Raw genomic sequence first — 24202 nt, forward strand, 5'->3', positions numbered from 1 at the left:
TTAAAGGGCAGTATAACTTAAAGTGAATTTGTTAAGCAGCCCTAGTTTAAAGAAAAATTAACAGCATATCCTTTTCTTGCCAATTGTGATATACTTTCAAGCATAGCTGCACTGTGTTCTAATATAGAATCGTAGAATCATAGAATCTTCATGGTTGGAGAGGACTTTGAGATCATGGAGTCCAACCATATACACACAAAAAAACCCCCTACAATCTCGGCCACTAGAGCATGCCCTGAAGTGCCAAATCTACACATTTCTTAAATACCTCTAGGGATGGAGACTCAACCACCTCCCTGGGCAGGCTGTTCCAGTGCCTGACCACTCTTTCAGTAAAGTGATTCTTCCTAATATCTAATCTAAACCTCCCCTGCTGCAACTTCAGACCATTTCCTCTGGTCCTGTCATTATTCACCTGGGAGAAGCGGCCAACACCCACCTCTCTACAACCTCCTTTCAGGTAGTTGTAGAGGGCAATGAGGTCTCCCCTCAGCCTCCTCTTCTCCAAGCTAAACATGCCCAGCTCCCTCAGCCTCTCCTCATATGACCTGGTCTCCAGACCCCTCACCAGCCTGGTAGCTCTCCTCTGGACACGTTCCAGCACTTCAACGTCCCTCTTGTACAGAGGGGCCCAGAACTGAACACAGGACTCGCGGTGAGGCCTCACCAGTGCCAAGTACAGAGGCACAATCACTTCCCTGCTCCTGCTGGCCACGCTACTCCTGATACAGGCCAGGATGCTGTTGGCCGCCTTGGCCACCTGGGCATACTGCTGGCTCATGTTAAGCTGGCCGTCCACCAGCACCCCCAGGTCCTTTTCTGCCGGGCAGCTTTCCAGCCACTCTTCCCCAAGCCTGTAGCGTTGCTTGGGGTTGTTGTGACCGAAATGCAGGACCCAGCACTTGGCCTTATTAAACCTCATACAATTGACCTTGGCCCATTGATCCAGCCTGTCCATGTTCCTCTGTAGAGCCTTCCTACCCTCAAGCAGATCAACACTCCCACCTAGTTTGGTGTCATATGCAAACTTACTGAGGGTGCACTCAATCCCCTCATCCAGATCATTGATAAAGATATTAAACAAAACTGGCCCCAAAACTGAGCCCTGAGGGACACCACTGGTGACCGGCCGCCAAGAGGATTTCACCCCATTAATCACAACTCTCTGGGCACGACCATCCAGCCAGTTTTTAACCCAGTGAAGAGTACACTTGTCTATGCCATGATTCGCCAGCTTCTCCAGGAGAATGCTGTGGGGGACGCTGTCAAAGGCCTTACCAAAATCCAGATAGACAACGTCCACAGCCTTCCCTGCACCCAGAAGGCGGGTCACATGGTCATAGAAAGAGATCAGATTGGTTAAGCAGGACCTCCCTTTCCTAAACCCATGCAGGCTGGCCCTGATCCCTCGGCTGCCCTGCACTTGGCCGTGAGAGCTCACTCAAGATGATCCTCTCCATGACCTTTCCTGCTACCGAGGTCAAGCTGACAGGCCTGTAGTTCCCCGGATCCTCCTTCCGACCCTTCTTGTAGATGGGCGTCACATTAGCCACCCTCCAGTCATCTGATACCTGCCCTGTTGACCAGGATTGTTGACAAAAAATGGAGAGAGGCTTGGTGAGTTCTACCGCCAGCTCCCTGAGTACATAGGTCCATATGCTAAATCCCTAGTATACAAGTCATCAAGTACAAAACATTCCGTATTTTCTTTGTCGTCATTAAAGCAAATAGAATGGAAAAACCCAAATTTACTAACACAGGAAGTCTGATAATACAGTATAGTGATACATCAACCACGTCATTAGGCAAATCACATATAGCAATCATGAGACTAGAAAAAGTACAGTATTTGTATTACACAGAGTATTTAAATCTTTGTGTCTGCCCAAAGGCCAGGACAGAACGGTCGTAAAACCTATGAAGTTGAGAAAGCTCAGTGAGGTCTTTGAGTGGACAGAGGTGGAATGATGGTAGCAGCTTGAAGAGTGGACAGGACAGGACAGGCAAAGAGTCTCTGGTGTGTGCAGCATCTCTTAAAATTCAGCACAGAGAAATGCAAGCTAGCACACATATAATACAGAGTGTGAGGCTAATGCCTGCTTCCTGTATGGTGCTTTTTGTTTTGATTTCGGTTTTTTTGCAAGTCTGAGTGTCTTCATTGTCTCTTCCTTGTTGCTTCTACTACCACTGCTCCATGCCCCTTCAACAGTGTGCTGCTTGATTTTTGGACCTCAGCCCAGCGTGGTGTAAGTCATCAGGTTCATAAAAGATGAATAGTGACTAAATTACTGAGAAATGTTTCCCTAGTATGCCATTTCCAGCAATTAGTGTTTTAAGGGTTTCCTGAAATGGAATCTGCACGCAGGTTATGGTATATAGTACTGATGAATAAATTATAACATCACATGCTTCCGGGACTTCTGAATGCTGTGCCGTCTGAGTAGTGTTCCTGTTCTTTTTCTGTATGTCCTTGACAATGAATTGCTTGTACTAGAGTGTGACCCATCACAGATGCATCCTTTTTGTTAGTACAGTTGTTTTGGAGCTGTTTATTTCTCTGGAATGTGTAGAATGCCATGTGAAAATTCCTATGTAGTGCCAGAATAATAGTCTAAGAAACATTTAGGCTGAAAATATTGAATTCCTATATTCTTAATATGTCCTGTGTCCAAAGAAGGTCAACACTGAGTTATTGATTTTGTGAAGAGGATGTCAAATCTTACTGCAGCATGTTATTTTTTATAGTGGATGAAATCTGGGGGTCAAATGCTGCTACATGGTCCTGCTGCTTTGGTAAATTATAAATTGTTAGTTCTGCTTCTAAATGAAAGGGTGTCCTTTCAAACATATTCTTACCCTTTTTTTATAGCCTGTCTGCTTTAAGAGGTTCTTTCTTCTGTGTCCCTGATGTTCAAACATTTTTAAAAACAAAATTTTTTCTCTGCATCTCTGTTGTTAGACTTTATTATTTTGTCTTTAATTTCAAAGGAGTTGTTTTTTTTGATGTTATGATTAATTTAAAAATTATTGCTTTTCCCTGAAATCGCTTCGTCTGAATATTTAAATATAACAGCAAAGGGACATGATTTTTGTTCATTCTTTATGTTACCAGCTTTTGCACTGCTGAAATGGAATGCATTAGAGAAGGCCAGGCATTGTCTGTATACTCTCTTTCTTGTGGCTTTTCATTACTTGGAGGAAGGGAAAAGATATATTTTAAGATTTAAAAAAAAGAATTACTACATACTGCTGTACATATGGAACTTTACATTATAAAATTTCATATGGGAATGTATAAGGAAGTAAAATTGGTGTTGTCATTTAATGTAATAACTTGTTGCATTTTATTCTTTAAGGGTATAACAGAAAAATGTGGTGGTAGGTATCCCAACTATTGGAAGTGCTTGGGTTAAATGTGATTTTGTACTATGCACTGAAGGAAAGGAAATTTCTCTGAACCAGCTCTTTTGCAAACTGATCCAAATCCCATGTCATATATTTATGAAGGTTGATCATCATATCTTCTCTGTAAAAGATTAGTAGTGAGACCCTTATTGTTTGTTATTCCTAAAATGCCTAGAAAAATCTCAAGGAGCCCTGGAAAGCAGATGTAGGGGATGGTTCTCAAAAAATTATTAAACTGTGCTTTGAAGGTAAAAGCAAGTAAAGTTACCCAGAATCTGTCCCTTGAAACCTACATATAGTGGCTTTTAAGTGAGAGATCTCTTTACTCATTAGCAATAGGAAGTGTCCTATACTTCTGTACTGTTTCTTTTGGCAGTTATTTTTCTCCTTGACTATGTGAATGAAATTCCTAATGGATTTTAATTCTTTAAGATTTGTTATTGCTATATTAATTTCCTATAAACTTCAAATGGAATACCCAGACTACAACCAGGGTTTTACCCATACTGTCAAACTGAAAGGGTTGGTGCTGATTCTGTAGAGGGTTGGTGCTGATTCTGTAGTTGCAGCGAATATAACAGTCTTGAAGGATGTAAAACAATCACTGGTTAGGGAGCGTGAATGGCAGTATTGTGTTTACTTTATGTTGCCATCTTTGTGTTATCAGAGTAACTTAAAGTTTTGTTCCTTTTTCTGATGTCACTTGAAATCAATTCTAGTCATGTAGCTTGCATATTAGTTAACAAAATTTATTACACCAAGTCAATTATTGATGAATCCATACCATATCATATTGCATAACAATCAGAATAACTAAGAAAATCTCTTAGTGGGTTTATTAATGTACATAATTCAAATGAATCATACACTTGAAGGTAATCTTTAGAAAGGGTATGTATAGTAGACATAAATACTTAGTTTTTACCCATTTACTTTAGCTGCATTTACTAGGTGCTGTTTTCAAAGCATTTCTTGAATTTTTCAACTATTATTTACAAAAAATTGAATAAGATATTTTTAAGACAAACTATTTCTGTTCTTCACTGTTGAATTTTTAACTTTTCCTGTTCCTCCCACTAGATGTCATCTAAGTCTTTCAGAAGTTCCCAGAGCACGTCACAGCTTCTCTATATATGTGCAAGTTTCATACTTCCTTCTAAACTGTGAGAGTGTGTGTGGTGGTAACATCCTGCCCATTATTTGTGGATCTAGGGCGGTCTGAGTTTTAGATCAGAAATTAGATTACACTTTATGGATCCAGAATCTAAGTTGCTCAATAGATATGTAGTAGCTGTCATCGTCTTAATAGTATTTTTCCCTACAATACCAAGTCTACAGTATCTAATAACCAACTAAGTAGATGACAATGACTTAGCATTAAATCAAAATATTGTAATAGACTACTGATGCACATTATATGATATACTTTATAAGACAATAATAGATATTTGGTAGCAATAAAATATAAACTATAGCTTGCTTGTAAATTATACAATAAATATTATATATAATAAAACAATAGTTCTAGGTCTCTTGAAGTATCTCATTGCAAATTTTAGAAAGAAATACCTGTAGTTACATCTAACACAGTTATGAACATATTCTTGAAACTTAAGAAATAATGAATGGTAATGCAGTTGATGTATAACTGCCGTTGACACTATGGAAGAACAGGCTGGCCTCATTTAGAGAAGAATGTATCATGGGGTGTTCATAGTGACCTTTGTGGTCTCCTTAGTAATGTTTGCATTTTTGTGAAAGTTTCAAGAGCTGAAATGTAGAAGTAGGTAGAAAGTCGTTTCCTTTTCACAGAAGAACTGGCTTAACTATGAAGACAATTTCGTATCATAAATTGAGATTAAAGATCAGTGCCTCGAAGTGCCACAGAAAAAGGTCGAAAAATGTGAAAGAAAAAGGAACGTGAAAGGGAAAGTCATAGCACCAGTCAAAATTGTCTTATAATTTCAAAAAGATGTATTTTTATTTTGTACTGGGACAACAAAGCCATAAAAGCGTTTTCTCAGTTACTGAAGTAATAAAGCCTTACTGTGTGACGACCTTTTCATTCTTTTACAAATCTGTTTTTACATCTCTCATGGCTCACAAGTTCTTCCCTGGCACTTTGTCTTTTCACTTTCCCATTGGTTTTCCCTCATCGTCAGTGTGCTTCCCTTTGTGAATGCTTCCATTGCTCTTGAATTATAACATGAGTATAACCAAAGGTGCTGCTTCTCCCTGCTACTTTTTGAAATTTGTAATTTGACTGTGGGAGGCAATGATCAATAGTGCTGAAAGCTGTTGTATGCCAGAATGCTTGTCAAAAAAACCTCTTTTATAGAAGTGGGTGATTTAATTTTTACTTTGACAATTTAAAATGTCTTTTACTTATATGGAAAAGTGAAATTTCATTTCAGCTTCAGAAAGAACATCAGAAATTAGATGCTTTACCACCAAATCAAAACATTTTAAAATATCTGAATTTGTCTAAATCTTCTCTTTTGTATATAGTCTATTAAAACAAAGTGTAAAATTTCTGACCTGGATGCTCTTAGGTAGGGATCTTTAACATTCCTTTCTGGAAAAAATAAATTTTAAAATTCCCCCTCGCCCCCAGTTTTCTGTGCACGTATATGAATTCTTGCGTAGGTTAGAGATTTCACAGTTTCTTAGAAATCACTGTTTTGAAATCTATGTCCAACGGACAAATAGTACAATGACGAATAGTGTTGAAAGCTTTGATACTTTTCAGTACTTAACAAAACAACATTTAAGCAGATTATGTGCTGACTTTTGATAATAAAATTTTGCTTCAGGATGCTGAGATTGTTGTTTTTAACCTTTACAAGATGAAATGCATCTGTAAAGTGGCTAGCTGCTTTTTGTGTTCTTTGATGGATTTTCATGTCCCAGCAAGCACAAATAGAAGAAAATCTGTATCATGTATGCTTCTGAATGGTGAAGTGGAGTTGCAGCTCAAAGGAGCAGCCAAGGTCAGCAAGGGTTTATTAGTCAGTCTTTCCTAATGAGCTGTTCAGGCTTTTCAGGGTTTCCATGTGGTGTTACTGATGAAGGTCTCCCAGCTTGTGGTTAATTATTGATACTACTCTCGCCTAACTTGAAATGTTTCAGTCTTTTGTGCTTAGCTGCAAATGTAGGGTTTCACCACTGTGTGTGTACTGTGTGTCTTTATGGATCTTCTTGGCTACTTTGTCCTAATGAAGGAATTCTTATTCCATGCGGAGCCTCTCTGCAGTGCAAGACAGTGAAAATAAATAGATTGAGAAAAGCATAAAAAATGTGAGAAAGAAGAGACTGAAATCCTATGAAATTGTATTAAAATATAAATTTCAGTACTCCTAAACCTCCCAGACAGTGGGAGCAAGATTATCGTTAAAGCATGTGTTTCCTGAAATAGAAAAATCCCAGCAGGGGAAAAATCACCCCGTAACGAAAAATTTGCATGGACAGTGCTAGAGAAGGTGCAGTAGCAGACTAGGGATAGGTAACAAAGGACAAGAGCAATAAAACAATAACTTTCTACAGGGTGCATACAAGCACACAAAGAGCGAGCTAGCAAGATGCACTTTAATCTCTTTGGAACCACTTGTTAACAATTGCATCTTCATTCAGAAAGGAAGCTTGGAACAATTCTTCATGGTTTATGAAGATATTCCCCAGCTCAGTGCTTATTAATGTTTTAAAAACTTGCACATTATAATGCCTGTATTCATGTCATACTGTATAATCAAATTCTTGATGAAGTTTTAAGTATCTCTGCTGTGCTCTGATACTTACATTAAGCAAAATTCTCCCCCTCCTTCTCCTCCACTGACTTCCTATTTTCCATATTTTTGATACAATAGGTGCTTTTCATCCTTATTTTCTTTTAATCATATGATTAAATTGTGATTGTTTTCTTATCAGATACCTTGATTATGCAGGAAGACTCTTTTCTTTCTTTGTGTTGGTTTCTTTTCACTGCTACTTGCAGTGTCTTATATTGCCGCTCTTGTTTTCATCAATACAGTTTCACTGTAAGAACTTGGGATTGTTTAGACTTCATGTCAGCTGCAGAATGCTGTTAATTCCACATGTTGATCCAAGGATTCTCCTGTTTATTTAAGAAGTTACAACAGACTATATTCCGTATATTGAATACAGTAAAAATCTCTTCAACTCTGTTTCAGCACATGGACACAGACATGGTATTATATAGTTAAAATGTATGTAGAGATTGACAAGATAATTTATAGCCATAAAACTTCAGCAAGACCGAGCTCCTACTCAAATTTAGACACATTACAAAACACTGCTTAATTAGGGCTACAATGAAACTCTTCTAAAAAGTTTCATTATAAAACCCTGCATTTATCATAGTTTGTGCAAGTTAATTTATCCCGTCACCTTGAGCAAATATGTTATGTACTCAGGCGAATAAAGTAGAACGCATACTATGAACATGACGACATTTTATTTTGACAGACTTAGAAGACCTCTGTAAAATAGGAAATAATTCTCTACAAGAGAAATGAAGTGAAATGAGTATAAAAGCCACTAAAAATTAAGTAGTATCAATTTTATCTTACCATTTTGATTTTGAAAACATGTACCCCATGCCTCCTTTTCAAAATTACCTGCTTTTTGAAATTTACTACACCGGATATTTATTTGAATCTAATAACTGTAAGCCATTTCTCTGAATGAAATACATAATTTTCTGTATTTTAAAACTGTTGGCTCTAATATTCCTGTTTTTAGAACAGGGACAAATTTGTCAAGGATGGACATTTTGCTGATAGAGGTAAAATGCATCTGAAATTAGAAGTTGAACTTTTGAAACAAAACTATTTTTTCTCATATTCAGTAAAGACTTCAGATTTTAGCAATTTTAGCAACTTCTGATTTTGCAAATCTACTGCTTGTTGTATTGCATTTTCTGGTGCTGACCAAATTTTTAATGTGCCATTTCCACAAAGCCACTGAAGATACCAAAGCCACCCAAGTTGTTACAAAATAACACAAACTAGGTGATCTTTCAAGTCCCTTCCAACACGAGCCATTCTATGATTCTATGATTAATGGGTGCCACAAGTTACTCTTGGATAGGCGGAGATCACTCTTCAAAGGATGCTTTGAAACTGAAAGCTAGGACCCTCTCTCCTGACTCCCTTTTTGATGAGGCAATGTGAAAGAAAAGCCACTGGAATTTGAAGCAGACTACAAGAGCTGGAAAGATGTATGGAGATGTGAGAGGTGGAGCTTTAGGTAGAAAGTGGTGAGTAGAGTTACTAGGACAAGACTAGCAAGCTGGAGGGGGAAAGAAGTAGTCCAGAAGTTAAGACAGAAGACTGTAAGAGATAGATTGCAGAATCTTGAGAATACAGGCTCTACTTATAAGTGGACAATTTTCCCCACAACATGTATCATGGAATGAATGCAGTCTATTCAGTATTTGATTTTTTTTTGTTGGTCAGTGAGTAACACCCTCCCTTGTTTATTAATCAAAATGTGATCTGAGTATACATAGTTTCATTATGGATTTTCCAGTGTCACAAGTTTTAATTTGTCAGGAAATATAAACTCGATTTTTCAATGTGTATTCAGATGGGCATATATTACTATTATTATTATTAATAGTAATAATAATAATAATAATAATTTATGGAGAGAAACCTAAGGTATAATATACTTATTAGGATGTTTACATTTGCATATATGTTCACATCACAGTTCATTTTTAACTTAATCTCAAGATAGTTGCTTAGAAAATAAGGTGTATCATTGGTTACCACTTGAGAAACAGACTACAATGACTTGTGACTCATCTTGCAGGAACTCTGCAGTATAGAATCTCCTTTTCCAGGTCAGCATTATCATGCCTTTACTATAATGCTGTTGTGTCTCTTCCTGAGGTTCCATGCTTTGTTAATTATATACCTTTCAACTTCAGCACACATAATGCAGAAGTCTTAAAAGCTCACAGCTTTTTCATAATACAGTTTTTTATTATTGTCTGGAATACCTCCCATCATGTTCACTGAATGATCTGTCAAAGAGAAAGTTTCTGCATAGCTGCACTACATGGATATGTTGATGGAGAGGGAGAAAATTAAGGTTGATCTGACAGTGACACTTGTAGTTTTCCATTTTGAGTAATTGAACAAGGTTGGTTTTTTTAAAAATATTTTTGCATGCCACATTTTCTTCAAATTCCATAATGGGAACATCTAGAAGAATGTGATGATGCATAATAAGTGTGTAGTATACATTAGTTTAAAGTAGGTATGTCTTTTACACTATTACAGAGTCATTTCCATAATTGGTGTTATAATTCTGTTATCCAGGCAGAACCTCTGGAGTTCATAAGCTGTATCTTAGATAAGTGCACTAGTATCTTTATCTGCCAAGTGTAGCATAAACATCTCTACAATGTTAAAAAGAAGACTAGTTAAAAAAGTTCTTAAAAAAGTTCTTAAAAAAGAAGAACCCACAGTGTTGGGTTTTCTTCTAAATGTTGCCTGATTGATGAGTATTTAAAGACTGTCTTCTGCTTTTACCACTAAAGTTTATGATAATATCTGCAAAATTGGAAGCTTCCTGGTTAAAGATAGAAGTCATGAAAGATAACCTTGTGTGCGTAGTTTCTCCTCATATACTTTGCTTTGACAAGGATATCTGCAGTTTGAATTTTCTATTTAATCAGTGTAATTGAGGTAAGTATTGTATCTTTTCTATTTATATCTATTTCAGAAAATCTTTTCTATAATGAGGTTGTGAGGAAAGGAATAGATTTTTTTTGTCCTTCCGTAGAAAGTGTGTTACTTAATGAAAACTGTTGTTTTCTGAATGTGAAGCTGAATGTGAAATTAACCTCTGACTTCATTTCCTTTGCTATAGCGAAAGTATTTTTTGTAGTATAATATATTTTATGTTGAAGGTAGAACTGTTTCATCAAGCAATCCATTTGTTTTGATATGTTGAGGTCCTTTTCTATATCACGTGAGGAATGTGGGAATTGTAAGCATCAGGGATTTACTCTTTTAGGTGACTATGTTCCTTAAAGTAAAATCAAGCCTCTGTTGTTATTTCACTATCTGGTGTCAAAAAGGCCCCAGAAAATTAATTTCCCTCCATAGATAGGAAGTGAACGGCTTGCTACATCTCAGAATCTTTTAATTGTTTTCATTGCACATGTGAACTCTGTAATATTGGTGGAGAGGGTAGTCATCTCCTCAGTGTAGGTATGAGACAAAAAATTATGTTCATAAAGAAGGAAAATCTTCAATTCCTACGTGTAGAGTTCCTTTATTTTATTCTCATAGTAAATTTATAGCACTATTTGGCTGAATATTTCCTATTGAAAAGTAGTATTCATTGTTGCCCATTATCCTTCTCTAGATATAAAACTTTATCTTTGCTTAGTGTTTTCCGTGTGCTGTGCTTACACTGCTTTTTGCTTCGACTTTTGCTTCAACCAAATCATTGGTTGCAACTTAGCAGAACGTGATATATATCATTACTTTCCTGTGTAGTTGCAAAGCTTTGTTATAATGGCTTAATCTTGGAGTCTGGTTGCCAAAGAAATTAGTTCTTTATACTGTGAAGCAATGTTGACAGTAAACTCTCCTTTCCCCTCCACCCCCTCCCCAAAAGAAAAGGAAGAAAAGAGAAGAAAAACAAGGTTGTATTACAATTCTGGCAACGTCAACCACACTAATAAAATCAAATTCAATGTTGTTTTACGACTTTGAATTTATGTGACTGCACAGGATCAAAGGATTTGTATCCCACTGGACTGCAAGGTCTATAGTTCATGGCAAAAAAACTCATCAAAAAGAACATTTTAGTAGTAAGGCTTTTCATTTTAATCAGCCGCAGTAATAAAAAAGCTGTTAGGTGTCCAAAAACATTCTCCCAAGATCAGAGACAACTTGCTCTCTACTACAATCAGTTTTCTTATTGGATCCATGCTGCCTCTGCAGTTTTTGTCACTGAAACTTCATCTTCAATGTGTTTTCAGCCATTTTTTGCATTGCTTTCACATTTTACATGCCAAATAGTTATACGTATCAGTAAAAGTAATGATTCATATGATTTCCCTGGCAAATGAGAAATAGTGTGACTTCTTTAAAGTAAATTGTCATCAAAACAAGTGATTAATTAAAATAGAATTTTAAATACTGGTCTATATTTTTATATATTGTATTTTAAAATATTTGAATAGCAACATTTATTTTTTTTCTCCTTGGATATAGCCTTTTGAACGCCACCACAAAGCATAGGTGTTATTGTTTTTGTATCTATAGAGACATAGTAACCTAGGCTGTCCCAAGACTAAGGTGGCAGCTGCATGTGAGAAATGGAATAGGGAAGTAATTACAATGTTAGTGACAGGAAAGGCTGTTGTTATCGTGTTTGGTTTCTGCATGTTAATTGTTCATGGTCCTAGTTCCACAAAAGTTTGAAATGAATTTTTAACATATGATGTGGTTTCATTCTTTAATTAGCTTGGCCTCAGAGAAGTTGTATGCAATATATGATTTACATTTATTGATGTGTTGTTGCATGCTGAATTGCCTCGTTCCATTCTGCAAAATTTAAATCTTTAACAGAGTTTAACAATATGTAGAGATTTTACCAATGAAATTGTCCGTGAAAGTCTCAGTTTTCCTTGAAATTTACGGGTAGGTCTCAATTTAGTTGGCCACCTCTTTCTTACAAACTGCGTAGGGGGATTTTTTTCCAGCATAAGATAGCTTACATTTAGGAATAATCAACACGTCGTCACTTTCTGCAAGGATCGCTCCCTTTCTGCATGGTGTGACATGTATTGAATGTTACATGGCTTCTTGTAGCTGCTATACACTACTTACTTACAAAATTCTAGTAGGTGTGGTATTCCCTTCTCACTGCTACCTGACATACATGCAGGCTTATATTGGTTTTTGTCAGTTTAATATTTTCATAGTTTTATTCTTTTTAAAAACATCCATTCAAATGAACAGAAACTTTAGTATTAATTGGAATGTTATGTTACCTACCAAACATATAAAATCTACATAAAATGCTAAATGATCTGCTGTTAATATTTATTTATTAATAACCTGAAATAACCCCTTTAAGCACGTGTTGTTAACAGTTGGCTTTATTCAGTAATATTCAGTAAAATTTTTTAGAAGTGCTATCATTTATCTCAAGGGATGACATTGCTTAGCGAATGTGCCTGTGGCAAGAAGTTAGTGACAATAACTTTCTGCTTGATGTATCTATCAGATTCAAGAAGGATTTAGATTCCAGGGAGATTTCTCTGTGGGTACAGAGATGACACAGTAGAGTACAGCGCTTAGCAGGTGCTAAAGTTGACATAATAGTTGACATAAATGTGGAGTATGCTGTGGAGTACGATGAACATTATTAGAGATATTTTTCCATATATTGGAATTCATAATATTTACAGGATTTTGAGAGATTACCAAGAAACTTCAAGGACACATCAAGAGTTCTATCTGGGTGTTTGATTAGAAGTTACAGAGAGGGGGAGGAATTTACTCTTAATAAGAGGGTTCATCTGAGTACAGCTACATGTAAATAGGACAGCTGTAGAAAAGCAAGGACTAGAGATGAGCTGTTGTGATCTATGTATTGTATAACAAAATTCTCCAAGTGAGTTAATTTGTGTAATCTGAAATGGTTGGATGGTAGTTATTAGCAAGGAAAAGACTGAGGGAAGGATATGTGTATGTTCAGGAAACACAGCCTGGATGAATGTAATTTTACAGAAACATTTGCAGAGCAGACACAAGGCAATCAGGATGAGGAACGCAAACTTTAAGGCAACCTGGAAATCACTCTGTGAGGAGCATGGAAAAGACAACAGAGCATTAAGAAAGAATCGAAGGTCCACAAACAGCTGGAAGAGGAAATGCTGAAGCTTAGAAAATCATAGAACTGCGTGCAGTCTATAATGCAAGGGGTGGTTTCTGTCTTGTATGGAATAGTCCCTTGCAGTACATGGTCCTGGTCAGAAAACAGCTACCGAGTCCTTGCATCATAGAGCTGCTTTGCGTGGCTGTTCATGCTCTTCCTATAGTGGTGAAATGGAGGTGTGTTTGTCACCTTTATACTTAGATGGTCGCTGAAAGCGTAGCACTAGTGTGAAAGAATAGAATGAGCTGATTCAGTTCCGGCTCCCACTGTATTCCTTTGTCAACAGACGTACTTAATAAGTTCCATTTGTGTGTTGTTTTATTTTAACTTACGGTACATATATTTTTTTTTTTTTTTAAAAACCCAGCTATTTCTTAATTAATGTCTTTATAGAGCTGCTAGACTCAATATATACAAATGCACTTGCCAAAAGCTTGCAAATCTTTTGACAGGCACTTCTTGTTAGAGATAATCACACAGGCTTTGCAACTGGAAGGATGGTAGTCTGGCTATTATTGATTCAGGATTCTGGAAAATAGCGAAGAGGAGGAAGAGAAGGCAGAAAGCATATATAAAGAATCAAATTGCTATAGAATGGGATTTAATTTAGGAGAAGAATAATTTTATATTAACATAATAAAAGTGAGGGGTGACAACAAGCCTATAATGAATATAGTCATTTCAGTCACACATTTCCCATGTAGTATGCAGTTGAATATGCACAGAAGATGAAATAGAAAAGACAAAGAGAAAACCGGCACTGGGAATTGCTAGGAAATGAGTTCAGGGAGCAAAGCAAAGGGGTAATACAACTGACATACTATACAGAGAGACGAGAGTGAGGGGTAGCTGAAGATGTTAATGAATGTTTCTTAACTTTGTATGCAGAACTGAGTCTATAGAACAGTAGTATTCAAAGTGTGTTATAAATGCAAACTAATTCTGAAGTGCCATGAAGAACATGTTCCTGGCTACATCCAAAATAGTTTTGACTGAAACTGGAACAATGAATTGGAAGAATATTAGAAACATATAAACATACAAGAAAATGTAAGAATATGTTAATTTAAATACTCACTATAAAAAAGCTGTGCTTGATGTAGATGTTTTTGCGGTAGGGAGAGTACATATTATTATGTTAATACCTTCATTTTCTCATTGATTTTCTGTATTCTGAGACATGCAGTTTGCTGGTTTTGAAGATTTTCTAACAAAGAATAAGAAAATACCAGAAATAAGATTAGACAGAGTACAAAACATAGTGCATTTCTCAAAAATAATTTTTCCTAAGGTCACCTTTAAATACCTACTTGTATTGAGCATATTGCTTTCTCATACATTTGTTCAGTTGTTCATTTACCTGTTTGTTTTTTTGAAGTTGATCTTGGTTAGATAGTGTTTCTTCCAGACATGACAAGGAAAAAGATGAAGTGAAGTGTATCATACCAATTATTTCAGTACAATGAAAAAGGTGAGAGAGGGAAGAAATAGCAAAACTTCTTTACCATCTCATTCCCTGTATACCAGTCTAGAAATACAAGGTTTGATTTTATTTTGTATCCATCTGGACTGGTGGCATAGGAAGGAGAAATTCATGAATGAATTCGAAATTCCGGGTTGATGGCATTACTTTGTTCTTTCTGCTAGATAGCTCACATGACTTGTGCACTTATACTGACAATCCTTTTTTTCATTAGTCAGACCTTCAGATAGTATAAGTACAAGTCTTATAAAGGCTGGAAATGTTAACTGCATCAAGGTTTCTGTTTTCTCTTACACGTTCTGTAACAACTTCCTTAAGCTTGCAGTAATGTTATAATCTAATATTTATTATAATCTAACATTTATTATAATCTATCATTTATTATAATCAGCATTTTATAATCTAACAGAGTTTTTAACAACTTCATTCATTATATGAATATACATTGTTTATATAGAGCAATCCAACTGTTAAGTATGGCTATAAAATATTAAGTAAGGAAGGAAATTCTTATGGAAGGTGCATTCTGAGACATTGTAAATGTGCAACTGATAGACTCAAATACTTAATTATTAAAATTCTTAATACAAGATATACAACTTGATCATCTATGTTTCCCTTTTATGAATAGAGATTTTTACTATGCTATTTTAAATAGTTAAACTATTAAAGATCTGCTTTGGGGTTTGGATGTTTGATGATATTTGGCATGTCAAAATGCAATTTAATTACAAAGTTGAATAATTGTGCAATTTAGTTGTTGGAAGAATAATATCTTATTTTTTTTTAATGTGTACTCAAATGGCTACATGCTTGGTGTCTATTTATAGGTTTTACTTAAGTGTAGTAACCTGAGATTGAGGATCTCTTCATAATATATCCTTGTAGAAATAGGGTAGTTGTTCAAAGAATCACAAATCAGTCTTTACAAGTAGTTGCAGGTGTTCTTAAATCAGAAGTTGTATTTCCTAACATATCAAACTCAATATATATTTTCACAGTAAATATTTAAATTATCAAACTTAAAGTGAATTAGTGCTTAAAATGCTATGTGAATTTTAAGCCATCTATATTCCTATATATAAGTAATCATGCACATGGTATTTTTAAAAAAAATATATGCATGTTACAGGTAACTGGGCATATTTTAATGATGTGCTATACCAATAATTTTGTACTCCAAAATTACTGGCTATAAGGCTGTATTTCTTTCTCAACTACCCAAATGCCAATAATTGTTAAATAACTAAATACTCAAAAATACATAGAAAAACAATGTTCTGTATACCCGCTATGGCCAAATTTCCTCCCAACTACTTTTGCTATTTTCCTCTATAAAACTATGTATTTAATATTTTTAAATTTGAAAGAGAATTGGGCTCTGTATACATAGCCTATACAAATATTTAGAGCTCTGGGAATGTTTGAGAATGGTCAATCATTTAGCTTACTTTTTCACTAAGAGGTGTAAGAATAATGCTTACTGCATACCCTTGAAAATGGTGATTTACCAGATGTAACTGATTATATTTGTTAGAGAGGAATTTTGATTTTTATGTAATTTGGCACAAGTTTAATTTTTTTTCACTGAGAAATCCTTTTCTAAATCTCTGATTGTTGTTAAAATTTAAAACAAATGTATGTTTTTTCAAGGACAGAGATTTAACAAAAAAAGACTTTTTTTTCTTTGTCAACACAATACAAGAATAAAAAGTGTGAGCTCTTCCAAAAACTGAAGATGAAATTAGTTGGAATGAACAAAACCAAAATGTCAGAGGCTGTCTGTGAAAAATGTGGTTTTCCTCTCTTTTCTATGCACAGTACTTTGATGGACAAAATACTATTAAGAAAAAAAAGCTGTAAAGTCTATAAAAATATTTTTCATTGGCAACTCAATAATTCTTACCTTTTTTCTTTTTTCTTTTATTTCTCTCTCTCTCTCTCTTTTTTTTTTTTAAATCTCCCTCCCTTCCCCCTGGGCATTTCCACTTCTAGAAGCCATATCCTTAGATACTTTGTGTCTTCTTTGTTCCTTTTTTTTTTTTTAATTTGGCGTAAGTAACTAATTAGATGTAACAATCAGTGTATAAAGTCAGAGAATGGAATAAAATTGAGCTCACTTTCCCTCTACTATGTTGTTTTTCCAGGCTAATTAGAGTAAAAAGTAGTAAAAGTGTGTGTTTCTCAGTTAAAGAAGAGGTCTGTCTCTGATATACATAGAACAGCTTTGTTCATTAAAGACGTGCCATTTTTACACAGTCGCTTTTCAGAGTAGAATTGCACTGTAAACACTAGTGAAAAAATATTAACAGTGAAGCATTAACTTGCTCGTTTCAAAGCAAAAGTTCTGCATATTGCTTCCTCTAAACTGTGTTTTAAAGAACTTTGTTTTATGTCTTACTGTTACACTTCTCAGGATATTTTGAAGCATTTATGGTGCAAATAAGTCTTGACTAATAAGACAGCAACTGATTTTTGGATGTGGATTGCTGTCGAGATTTATGGTTTTCTTATATTCATACATACAAATTGTTCTAAAACTTTTCATGTCAGAGCAATTCTATGTCATGATTAGAAAGTCTTAGTCCATATAAAATCACATTATATAAAGCAGTAACAGCAAATCTACTTGAGTTGGTTGCAATTAATTGACTATATAGACTATAATTGAGTACATTGACTGTATTAAAATGAGACTGTAATCCTTCTATCACCTATCAGAACACAGAGAAAAGCTCTCACGTTGGTATCGAGATTTGTCTGTGTCAATCCACATTATCATTTCAAAGACATTTAGACAACCTGTAGGTTACATTCTGAATGACAGGATTTAGTCTTTTTCTTTTGTGATTAATTACGTGCTCTATCATCTGAGACTGTAATGGTTAATGGAAGTATGGTACACCGATTCAATTTTTGTGCTTTTTCTTCCTTTGAACATAAGTGTCATATGTTCCTGAGTCTCACGGGACCAATGCTGAACTTGTTGGCATTATTTCAGAAAATACGTCTTGCCTTTTTTCTTTGTGCTGTGTCAAGTCACTTAGCAGGTGCCAAAAGGAAGTCACTGGAGTCACACAGCAGAGGGCTGGGTGTAAGGGGAAAAGATAGGAACATATCAGAAAGCCATTCCAAAACCTCCTATTATTTTCCAGGTTAGAGTGTATCAATATTTTAGATATTTGCATAATCATCTTTGTATCATGGCAATATCATGTATTTTAGTAAGAGGGTTGCTTTTAATTTATTTTTTTTTAGGGGTGGCTTTTATTTTACCCATTAACAGTAGTATAATTTTAGGAAGAGGGTAATCCAGGTCTTCTGTGCTTATATATGAATGTGTTTAAGGGAACTGAGAGTCAGCTGGGATCATTTGCTGTGGTGAGGTGATTGTACTCAAGGAAAATGGATCGTGTCCACTCCAATGGCAGATACCAGACAAACCCTGAGAAATTACAGTCAGTCATTTGTGAGTGTAGCTGTACTGGCAAGGCTTGAATAGCAAATACCCACAGACCTTATTTAGTCAGAATTGGAGGTGCAAAAACTCTGAAACCTGCATTCCAAGCAAACGCAGGTTTGGAAGGAAAGTAAGACTTATCAGGGAGAGGGATAGATGGAACTGCATATTTATTCAACCTCTTCAAAATGGATATTGGGTGGAAGCAGAGAGCCTATGGAAGAATGGAAAAAGAGGAGCATCAGCCAGGAAGCTTAGTTTTAGAGGTCAGAAAAGCATAGGATCAAAAGGACAGTTGACAACAGTCAAGCTGAATTACACTTTGCAAAGCAAATTTAAGGGTGCAAGGGAAGTATGCTTCAGCAATAGAAAAACCAAGAAACTGAGGAAACAACGGAAGTGTTATCATCCAGTAAGGGTGAGGCGGAGACAAAGTGCTATGTAGGTTGAACCTAGAAAATCAATAGGGAATGAGCTGCCCCAGATTTCAATAGCAGTGATCATGACCACAGGGGCAGCATTTTTCTTTAACTGAACATACACAGCTTTTAGTAGCTGAACAGAGCACAAGGATTACTTTTTTTGCATATGACATTTCTATTTATATATTCTAATATGGAGCTGTTGACTCGTGATCAATTAGCGATATGCTGTCCTTTGCAGACCCTTTTCCCCTAGATTTGCCATACTACTGATCAGTCCCCTCAGTGGCTACGTGCAATGCAGGTCTCATTCTCGAATTGTAGCAGGTATTTTCAGACCGCTTCCTTGTCTGATAAAATTACAGTGTTCTTTGACATATTAGCATAGCATTGTTTGCATGTTTAATATTGACAATGAATGCAAGAAAGATTGTACCAAGGCAAGGCAATTTTTTTCAGTAGCATATAGCTGTGGGGATTAGCTTTAATATACTCAGGAGGTACTTTCAAATTTCTGATTGAAATCATATTTCGGCACATTAAGGCTTTTACAATACATTTATTTATATACTTATATTTTCTTTTGAGCTGGAATAGGAAGAGGAAATAGTAATAATAAGGCTTTATTGAAATGTACCTGCCTCTAATCCGGTATTTGTAACAGTAATCTGGAGAAGATATATCTCTACTCTCATGGAAATTTAGGCAGCTGTAAGTATCAATTTTGTGTGTGTGTACAGGAGAGGGAGAAATATATAACAAAAACTAGATAATGTCACTGACTGACTGTCAACAGTCATTGACACAATGAGAGGCCAGAGATCCTCTGCATGCCAAAGCCTGAGGGCTTAATTTGATAAACTCTGAAAGAGGGGAGTAATGCTGCAAGAAAGTGAAATGGTCAGGGGAGTAGAAAAATGTGTTCCTTGCACTAGTTTCTTGGGTGTTGAATTTACATACACAATCACAATTTTTCATATATGGATGTTGTTGTCAAGCGGGCTGCCAGGTTTCTAAACAAGTCATCAGAGTGGCAAATCCTTTTTTCAAATGAAAAAATTGTTATCCTGTACATCTAAAGCATGCCAATTAACATCTCCGGAATTGTTCTTCATAATGTCTTGCTTTCATTTTATATAGAAATTTACGCAGACATTTTACTCTGATAATTTTCCAAATCATCTACTCTTCTTCAGGATTAACTCATGTTCATTCATGCTGCATAGGGTGGCTTTCTAAGCTTCAGTTTCCATCTTTCTTCCCATATCTTCTGTCTCTCCAGCCTTCTTCCCGCACCTTCCCTCCCTCAGGCATCTTGTTTCCTGCTGAAATTTTTTCCATTTCATTCTGCTTAAAATATCTGCGACCAAACTATTATATTCTGATGTTAGTGTTTGGTGATTGTTCGTCTTAACAGCAGTTCCCAAAGTGTCTAGGAGTACATGGCATGCCGTGGAAACAGACTAGGTATATTGCCAACACAATAGTAATAATTGCTGACGTGATTCACTAACAAGATGCTGAATAATTTGAACTGTATCTATTCAAATCCCAGTAGATTTGAATTCAGCTAAAAATTGGTTCTTCCCAGCAGCCACAGGTATTGGTATGTAGCCATCATAGACATTTTAAAGGACTGTTGACAGACACCTGGAAATAAAACAGTAAGCTTTGGTAGACATATGCATACTATAGTAAAAAAACCTTTGGTTCCCATTTAGATGAAAACAGTGTTTTAACTGGAAAGGTTGTGCACAAGTGCTTTTAACGCTAATTTCTATTCAATAAATAATGTCTCTGTTCACATTGTATTTTTAATATTTCAGGATTCTGGTGACAGCATATAGTATAAAAGTAAATTTTGATTGATTTATTTCCCACTTGAAATTGTGAGATGGAAATAGTTCTATTATATTCCATTTCGGTATGTTAGATTTGTTTATAATAAAGTATAAAAAGATTCCATTGTTCCTATCTTTTGTTTTATGAATTGTAAGAAAGAAAAGATTTGCTTGGATATGTACTGTATCACCAATTGCTATAGCAAAATTTAGTGACTTATCTTTATAATAAAAATACTATGAATTCGATGTATAATGCATCGTTAGAATGTAAAAATGTAAAAAAGTTTTAAGCCATAGATAAGTGAAAATTGTAATTGTTTTAAAAAATATTTTTAGTTATTAACTTAATTTCAGGAGTCAAAGGTGCCTAAGTTTAGTAGACACCGGTTTGCTTTAGTATTTAATACTATGTATTGATAAGGTATGTAACTAGTCCTTTGTGGTATAACAAAGAACATGTAATAGACTTTATACATACTTGTCATAGTACGTAACAGAAAGGGAATGTTTAAATCCTACCTGCGTGGAATGACTGGATGCTGTTTGATCTCCATTTGATTCATTATAAGATTTTAAAGCATTTCATCTCTTTGGGAGAAATATTTTCCAGTAAGCATACCTTTATTTAGGAATATGTATGTATTATTTATGTGTATATATATAGAGTTAGTACATATTAATATACATATTCTTGAAAATTTTGTTGAAAATACTATCATAATTATGTAAACTGAAAAGGTTTCAATATTACTTAATGTTATTTTGATAAACAAGATTTGTTTTGACATGTAAGGTAATTAAAATAAAAACTGTAAGTGAAAAGGTATATAATACTACCACAGTTGCTTTCATGCCCAGTTAAATGTAATAAGTAGTTTTGTTAAATACTGTGCTTGTTTTACAGTGTGTTTTTAAGGTGACATCAGATTTACTGCTGGGAAAATCTTTAATGTTCAAAGTAAATTGTTCTATCAGGGAGTTTTTGATGTCCAATAGGGGCAAAATACTATGATAAACAAAATAGCTGAATTACCTAAGGCAAACTGACTTCATCACTTCATTTATTGATCAGTGTGCCGAGCTTAAAAAGAAAAGTGACTGCTTTGGAGCAATTCAAATGGCAGAAAATCTTGCGGTAGTTGAACTGAACTAATAATTAAGCTGAGCAACAACAAACTTTGACAGAGTAAGAGTAGGAAAGGAAAAAAAGCCATATTAGTACATATTGGTCCTAGTTCTTGTATAAAACTAAAACAGATCTCTGTTTGATTATCTTTGCAAGACTTTAATCTTGATTTCCCACCTTTACACTTTCCAATTAAGAAAAGGAGCATTTTGTATCCAGAATTTTTAGATTGTTTACTTTGGACTTTATCTTAACAAATTTATTGGAATGCAAGCTGATCATACTGCTGTAAGAAGTAACATATATTGTTTGAATGTCTATTCAAGCTTCTTTGTATGATATAAAATTACATTATGTTACACTACTGTATTTGCCATAATGAGCTACCCATGCATGACTTGGACGCATATTAATTAATGCTGTAAACAATTGACTCTGGCCTGATACTCAGGTTGGATCAATAAGTAGAGAGTGCTATGTCGCCACTTCTGACCAGCACTATTTGGGAATTTTTTAAGTATAAATTGATGTGCCTGCAGGAATTTGGGAAAATCACAGCTCATAAGCTGCTTCTGTTGAAACATTGGCTTTCCTTTGTACAGAGATCCTGAAAGAACCATGGAAAATGTCCTTTCAGGAGTCATTGCCTTGCAAAGAAATAAGATAACACCAATTAGCTGCCTGACAGTATCATGGCATAACAGAAAATAGCTTGTAGAGACTTAATCATCTGGAATAGCAGTATTGGATTGGATTATTTAAAGGAGATGTTTCTGTGTCAAATATTTTGTATTTTTCTGATATATGGTAAGGAAAGTGGGTTTTTTTTCCATCTTTACCTACATATATTCTTTAAAGGTTGTTATTTCCTTCTACCTTAGTGAAATCCTCTTGATCCTCTTGGTTCTAAGATTTATTTTACTGATTTATTTTATTTAAAATAAATTTAAAAAAAAAATATTGATTTTATTTAAAATGTATCTGGTAGAAATGAAATTTTACTCTAATAGTGAGGATAAATTTGAAGAAGAATTTATGCGTACCTCTGAATTTCATTGATGAAAACACTTAATAGATTGAAAAAGTGTTTTAATTTGTTTATTTAATGTTTTCTTTGGGAGGAATTTCAACTTCTGTTGTGTTTAATCTATTTTTCACTTTCTAACATGTTAAGTATATATGGGATATTTATGAAATGAAATAGTCAATAAAATCATGTCATTAAGTACAATACCATTTGAAAAAGGTACCCTTTTTCCATAATGAACTGTTAATTATTGCATTCAGCAATTAAAAAACAGTAAGTCTGCTTAAAAACAAGGTACAAGTTAGAGTTTGTTAAATTGATGTTCTGAATACTTATAAAAAGTTTTGTTGGAACACACTGCTCACCTTTCTTTAAAGGTTAATAGTTGTCCAGTTATGTAATAGCTTGCAATAAAGTCATTTAGAACTGGGAAATTTCTGTCAATATGGTTTGCTTAATGTAAGAACATAGTCTAAATTTGAAGATTTTTAATTACTACAAAATAAATGCTTTAAAAAAATAATTGCACTGTTTTCTTCTTGTTCTGCAGTCTCAGTTTGAACTCAGGGTATTCCATATTCGTGGAGAACACGCTGTATCAACTGCTCAGCTTGAGGAAACCATTGCACATCTGAAGAATGAACTCGACAATAAATTAAACAGAAGAAACGAAAAAGCAAAGGATATCGGTGTTTCTACTGAAGATGATAACCCACCAAAGACATACCGAAATGTATGTATACAGACTGACAGAGAAACTTTCATAAAGCCTAGTGAAGAAGAAAACAGAGCTGTGAAAAATAACCAAATAGTACCCAAAAAGCTTAATATTTCTTCTTTGTCACATAGTATTTCTGCCCAAAGTGAAAATAAGGACAATTACAATGTACAGTCTTCAGAAAGTGTCTTATCTTGTCAACCAAAACAAATGCTGCCGCCTCCTCCACCACCACCACCACCACCTCCACCACCTCCTCCTCCTCTTCCTGATTCTTTACTACCAGGTTTAGTTCCTCAACCACCACCTTTGCCAATGGATACAACTTCACTGACATCTCAGTTTGGATTTGGTCCACCACTGCCACCTCCACTTTCTGAAGGCTGTAGGAATTTTCAAGCACCACCACCACCACCACCGCTTCCAGGGTTGGGACCTCCTGTTCCTCCTCCACTGCCTGGATCTGGGTTACCTCCACCCCCTCCACCTCCTGGGCCTGGGTTCTTTTTTAATAGCACTTTATCTTCAAACCAAGGCCCTCGAAAACCTGCCATTGAACCTAGCCGTCCCATGAAGCCTTTGTATTGGACACGGATACAATTACAAGGCAGCAGGTAAAATATATTTATTTGGACTTAGAGTTGCTATTTATAGGCCATGATACAAGGGTATGTATACTATTTAAGACTTAATAATAAAAAGTTAACAATCTAGGAATGTATAACAAAATCAGTCTACAGAATCAGTCTCGAGGCATGGAATTTACACGTTTTAAGAAAAAAATTGAATC

General features: G+C 35.2%; 1 protein-coding gene across 6 annotated transcripts in view; it reads left to right on the forward strand.

The window, feature by feature from the left end:
* The window catches only part of FMN1 (formin 1), a 200199-nt gene that overhangs the window by 84040 nt on the left and 91957 nt on the right, over positions 1-24202 (forward strand). For all 6 annotated transcript variants that reach the window (XM_074584990.1, XM_074584992.1, XM_074584991.1 and 3 more), the window contains one exon: positions 23245-24026. In XM_074584990.1, the coding sequence (XP_074441091.1) occupies positions 23245-24026 (782 nt within the window). The remainder of the gene's footprint in view (positions 1-23244; positions 24027-24202) is intronic.

The sequence above is a fragment of the Larus michahellis genome, chromosome 4 (genome assembly GCF_964199755.1).
Source record: "Larus michahellis chromosome 4, bLarMic1.1, whole genome shotgun sequence".
NCBI lineage: Eukaryota > Metazoa > Chordata > Aves > Charadriiformes > Laridae > Larus > Larus michahellis.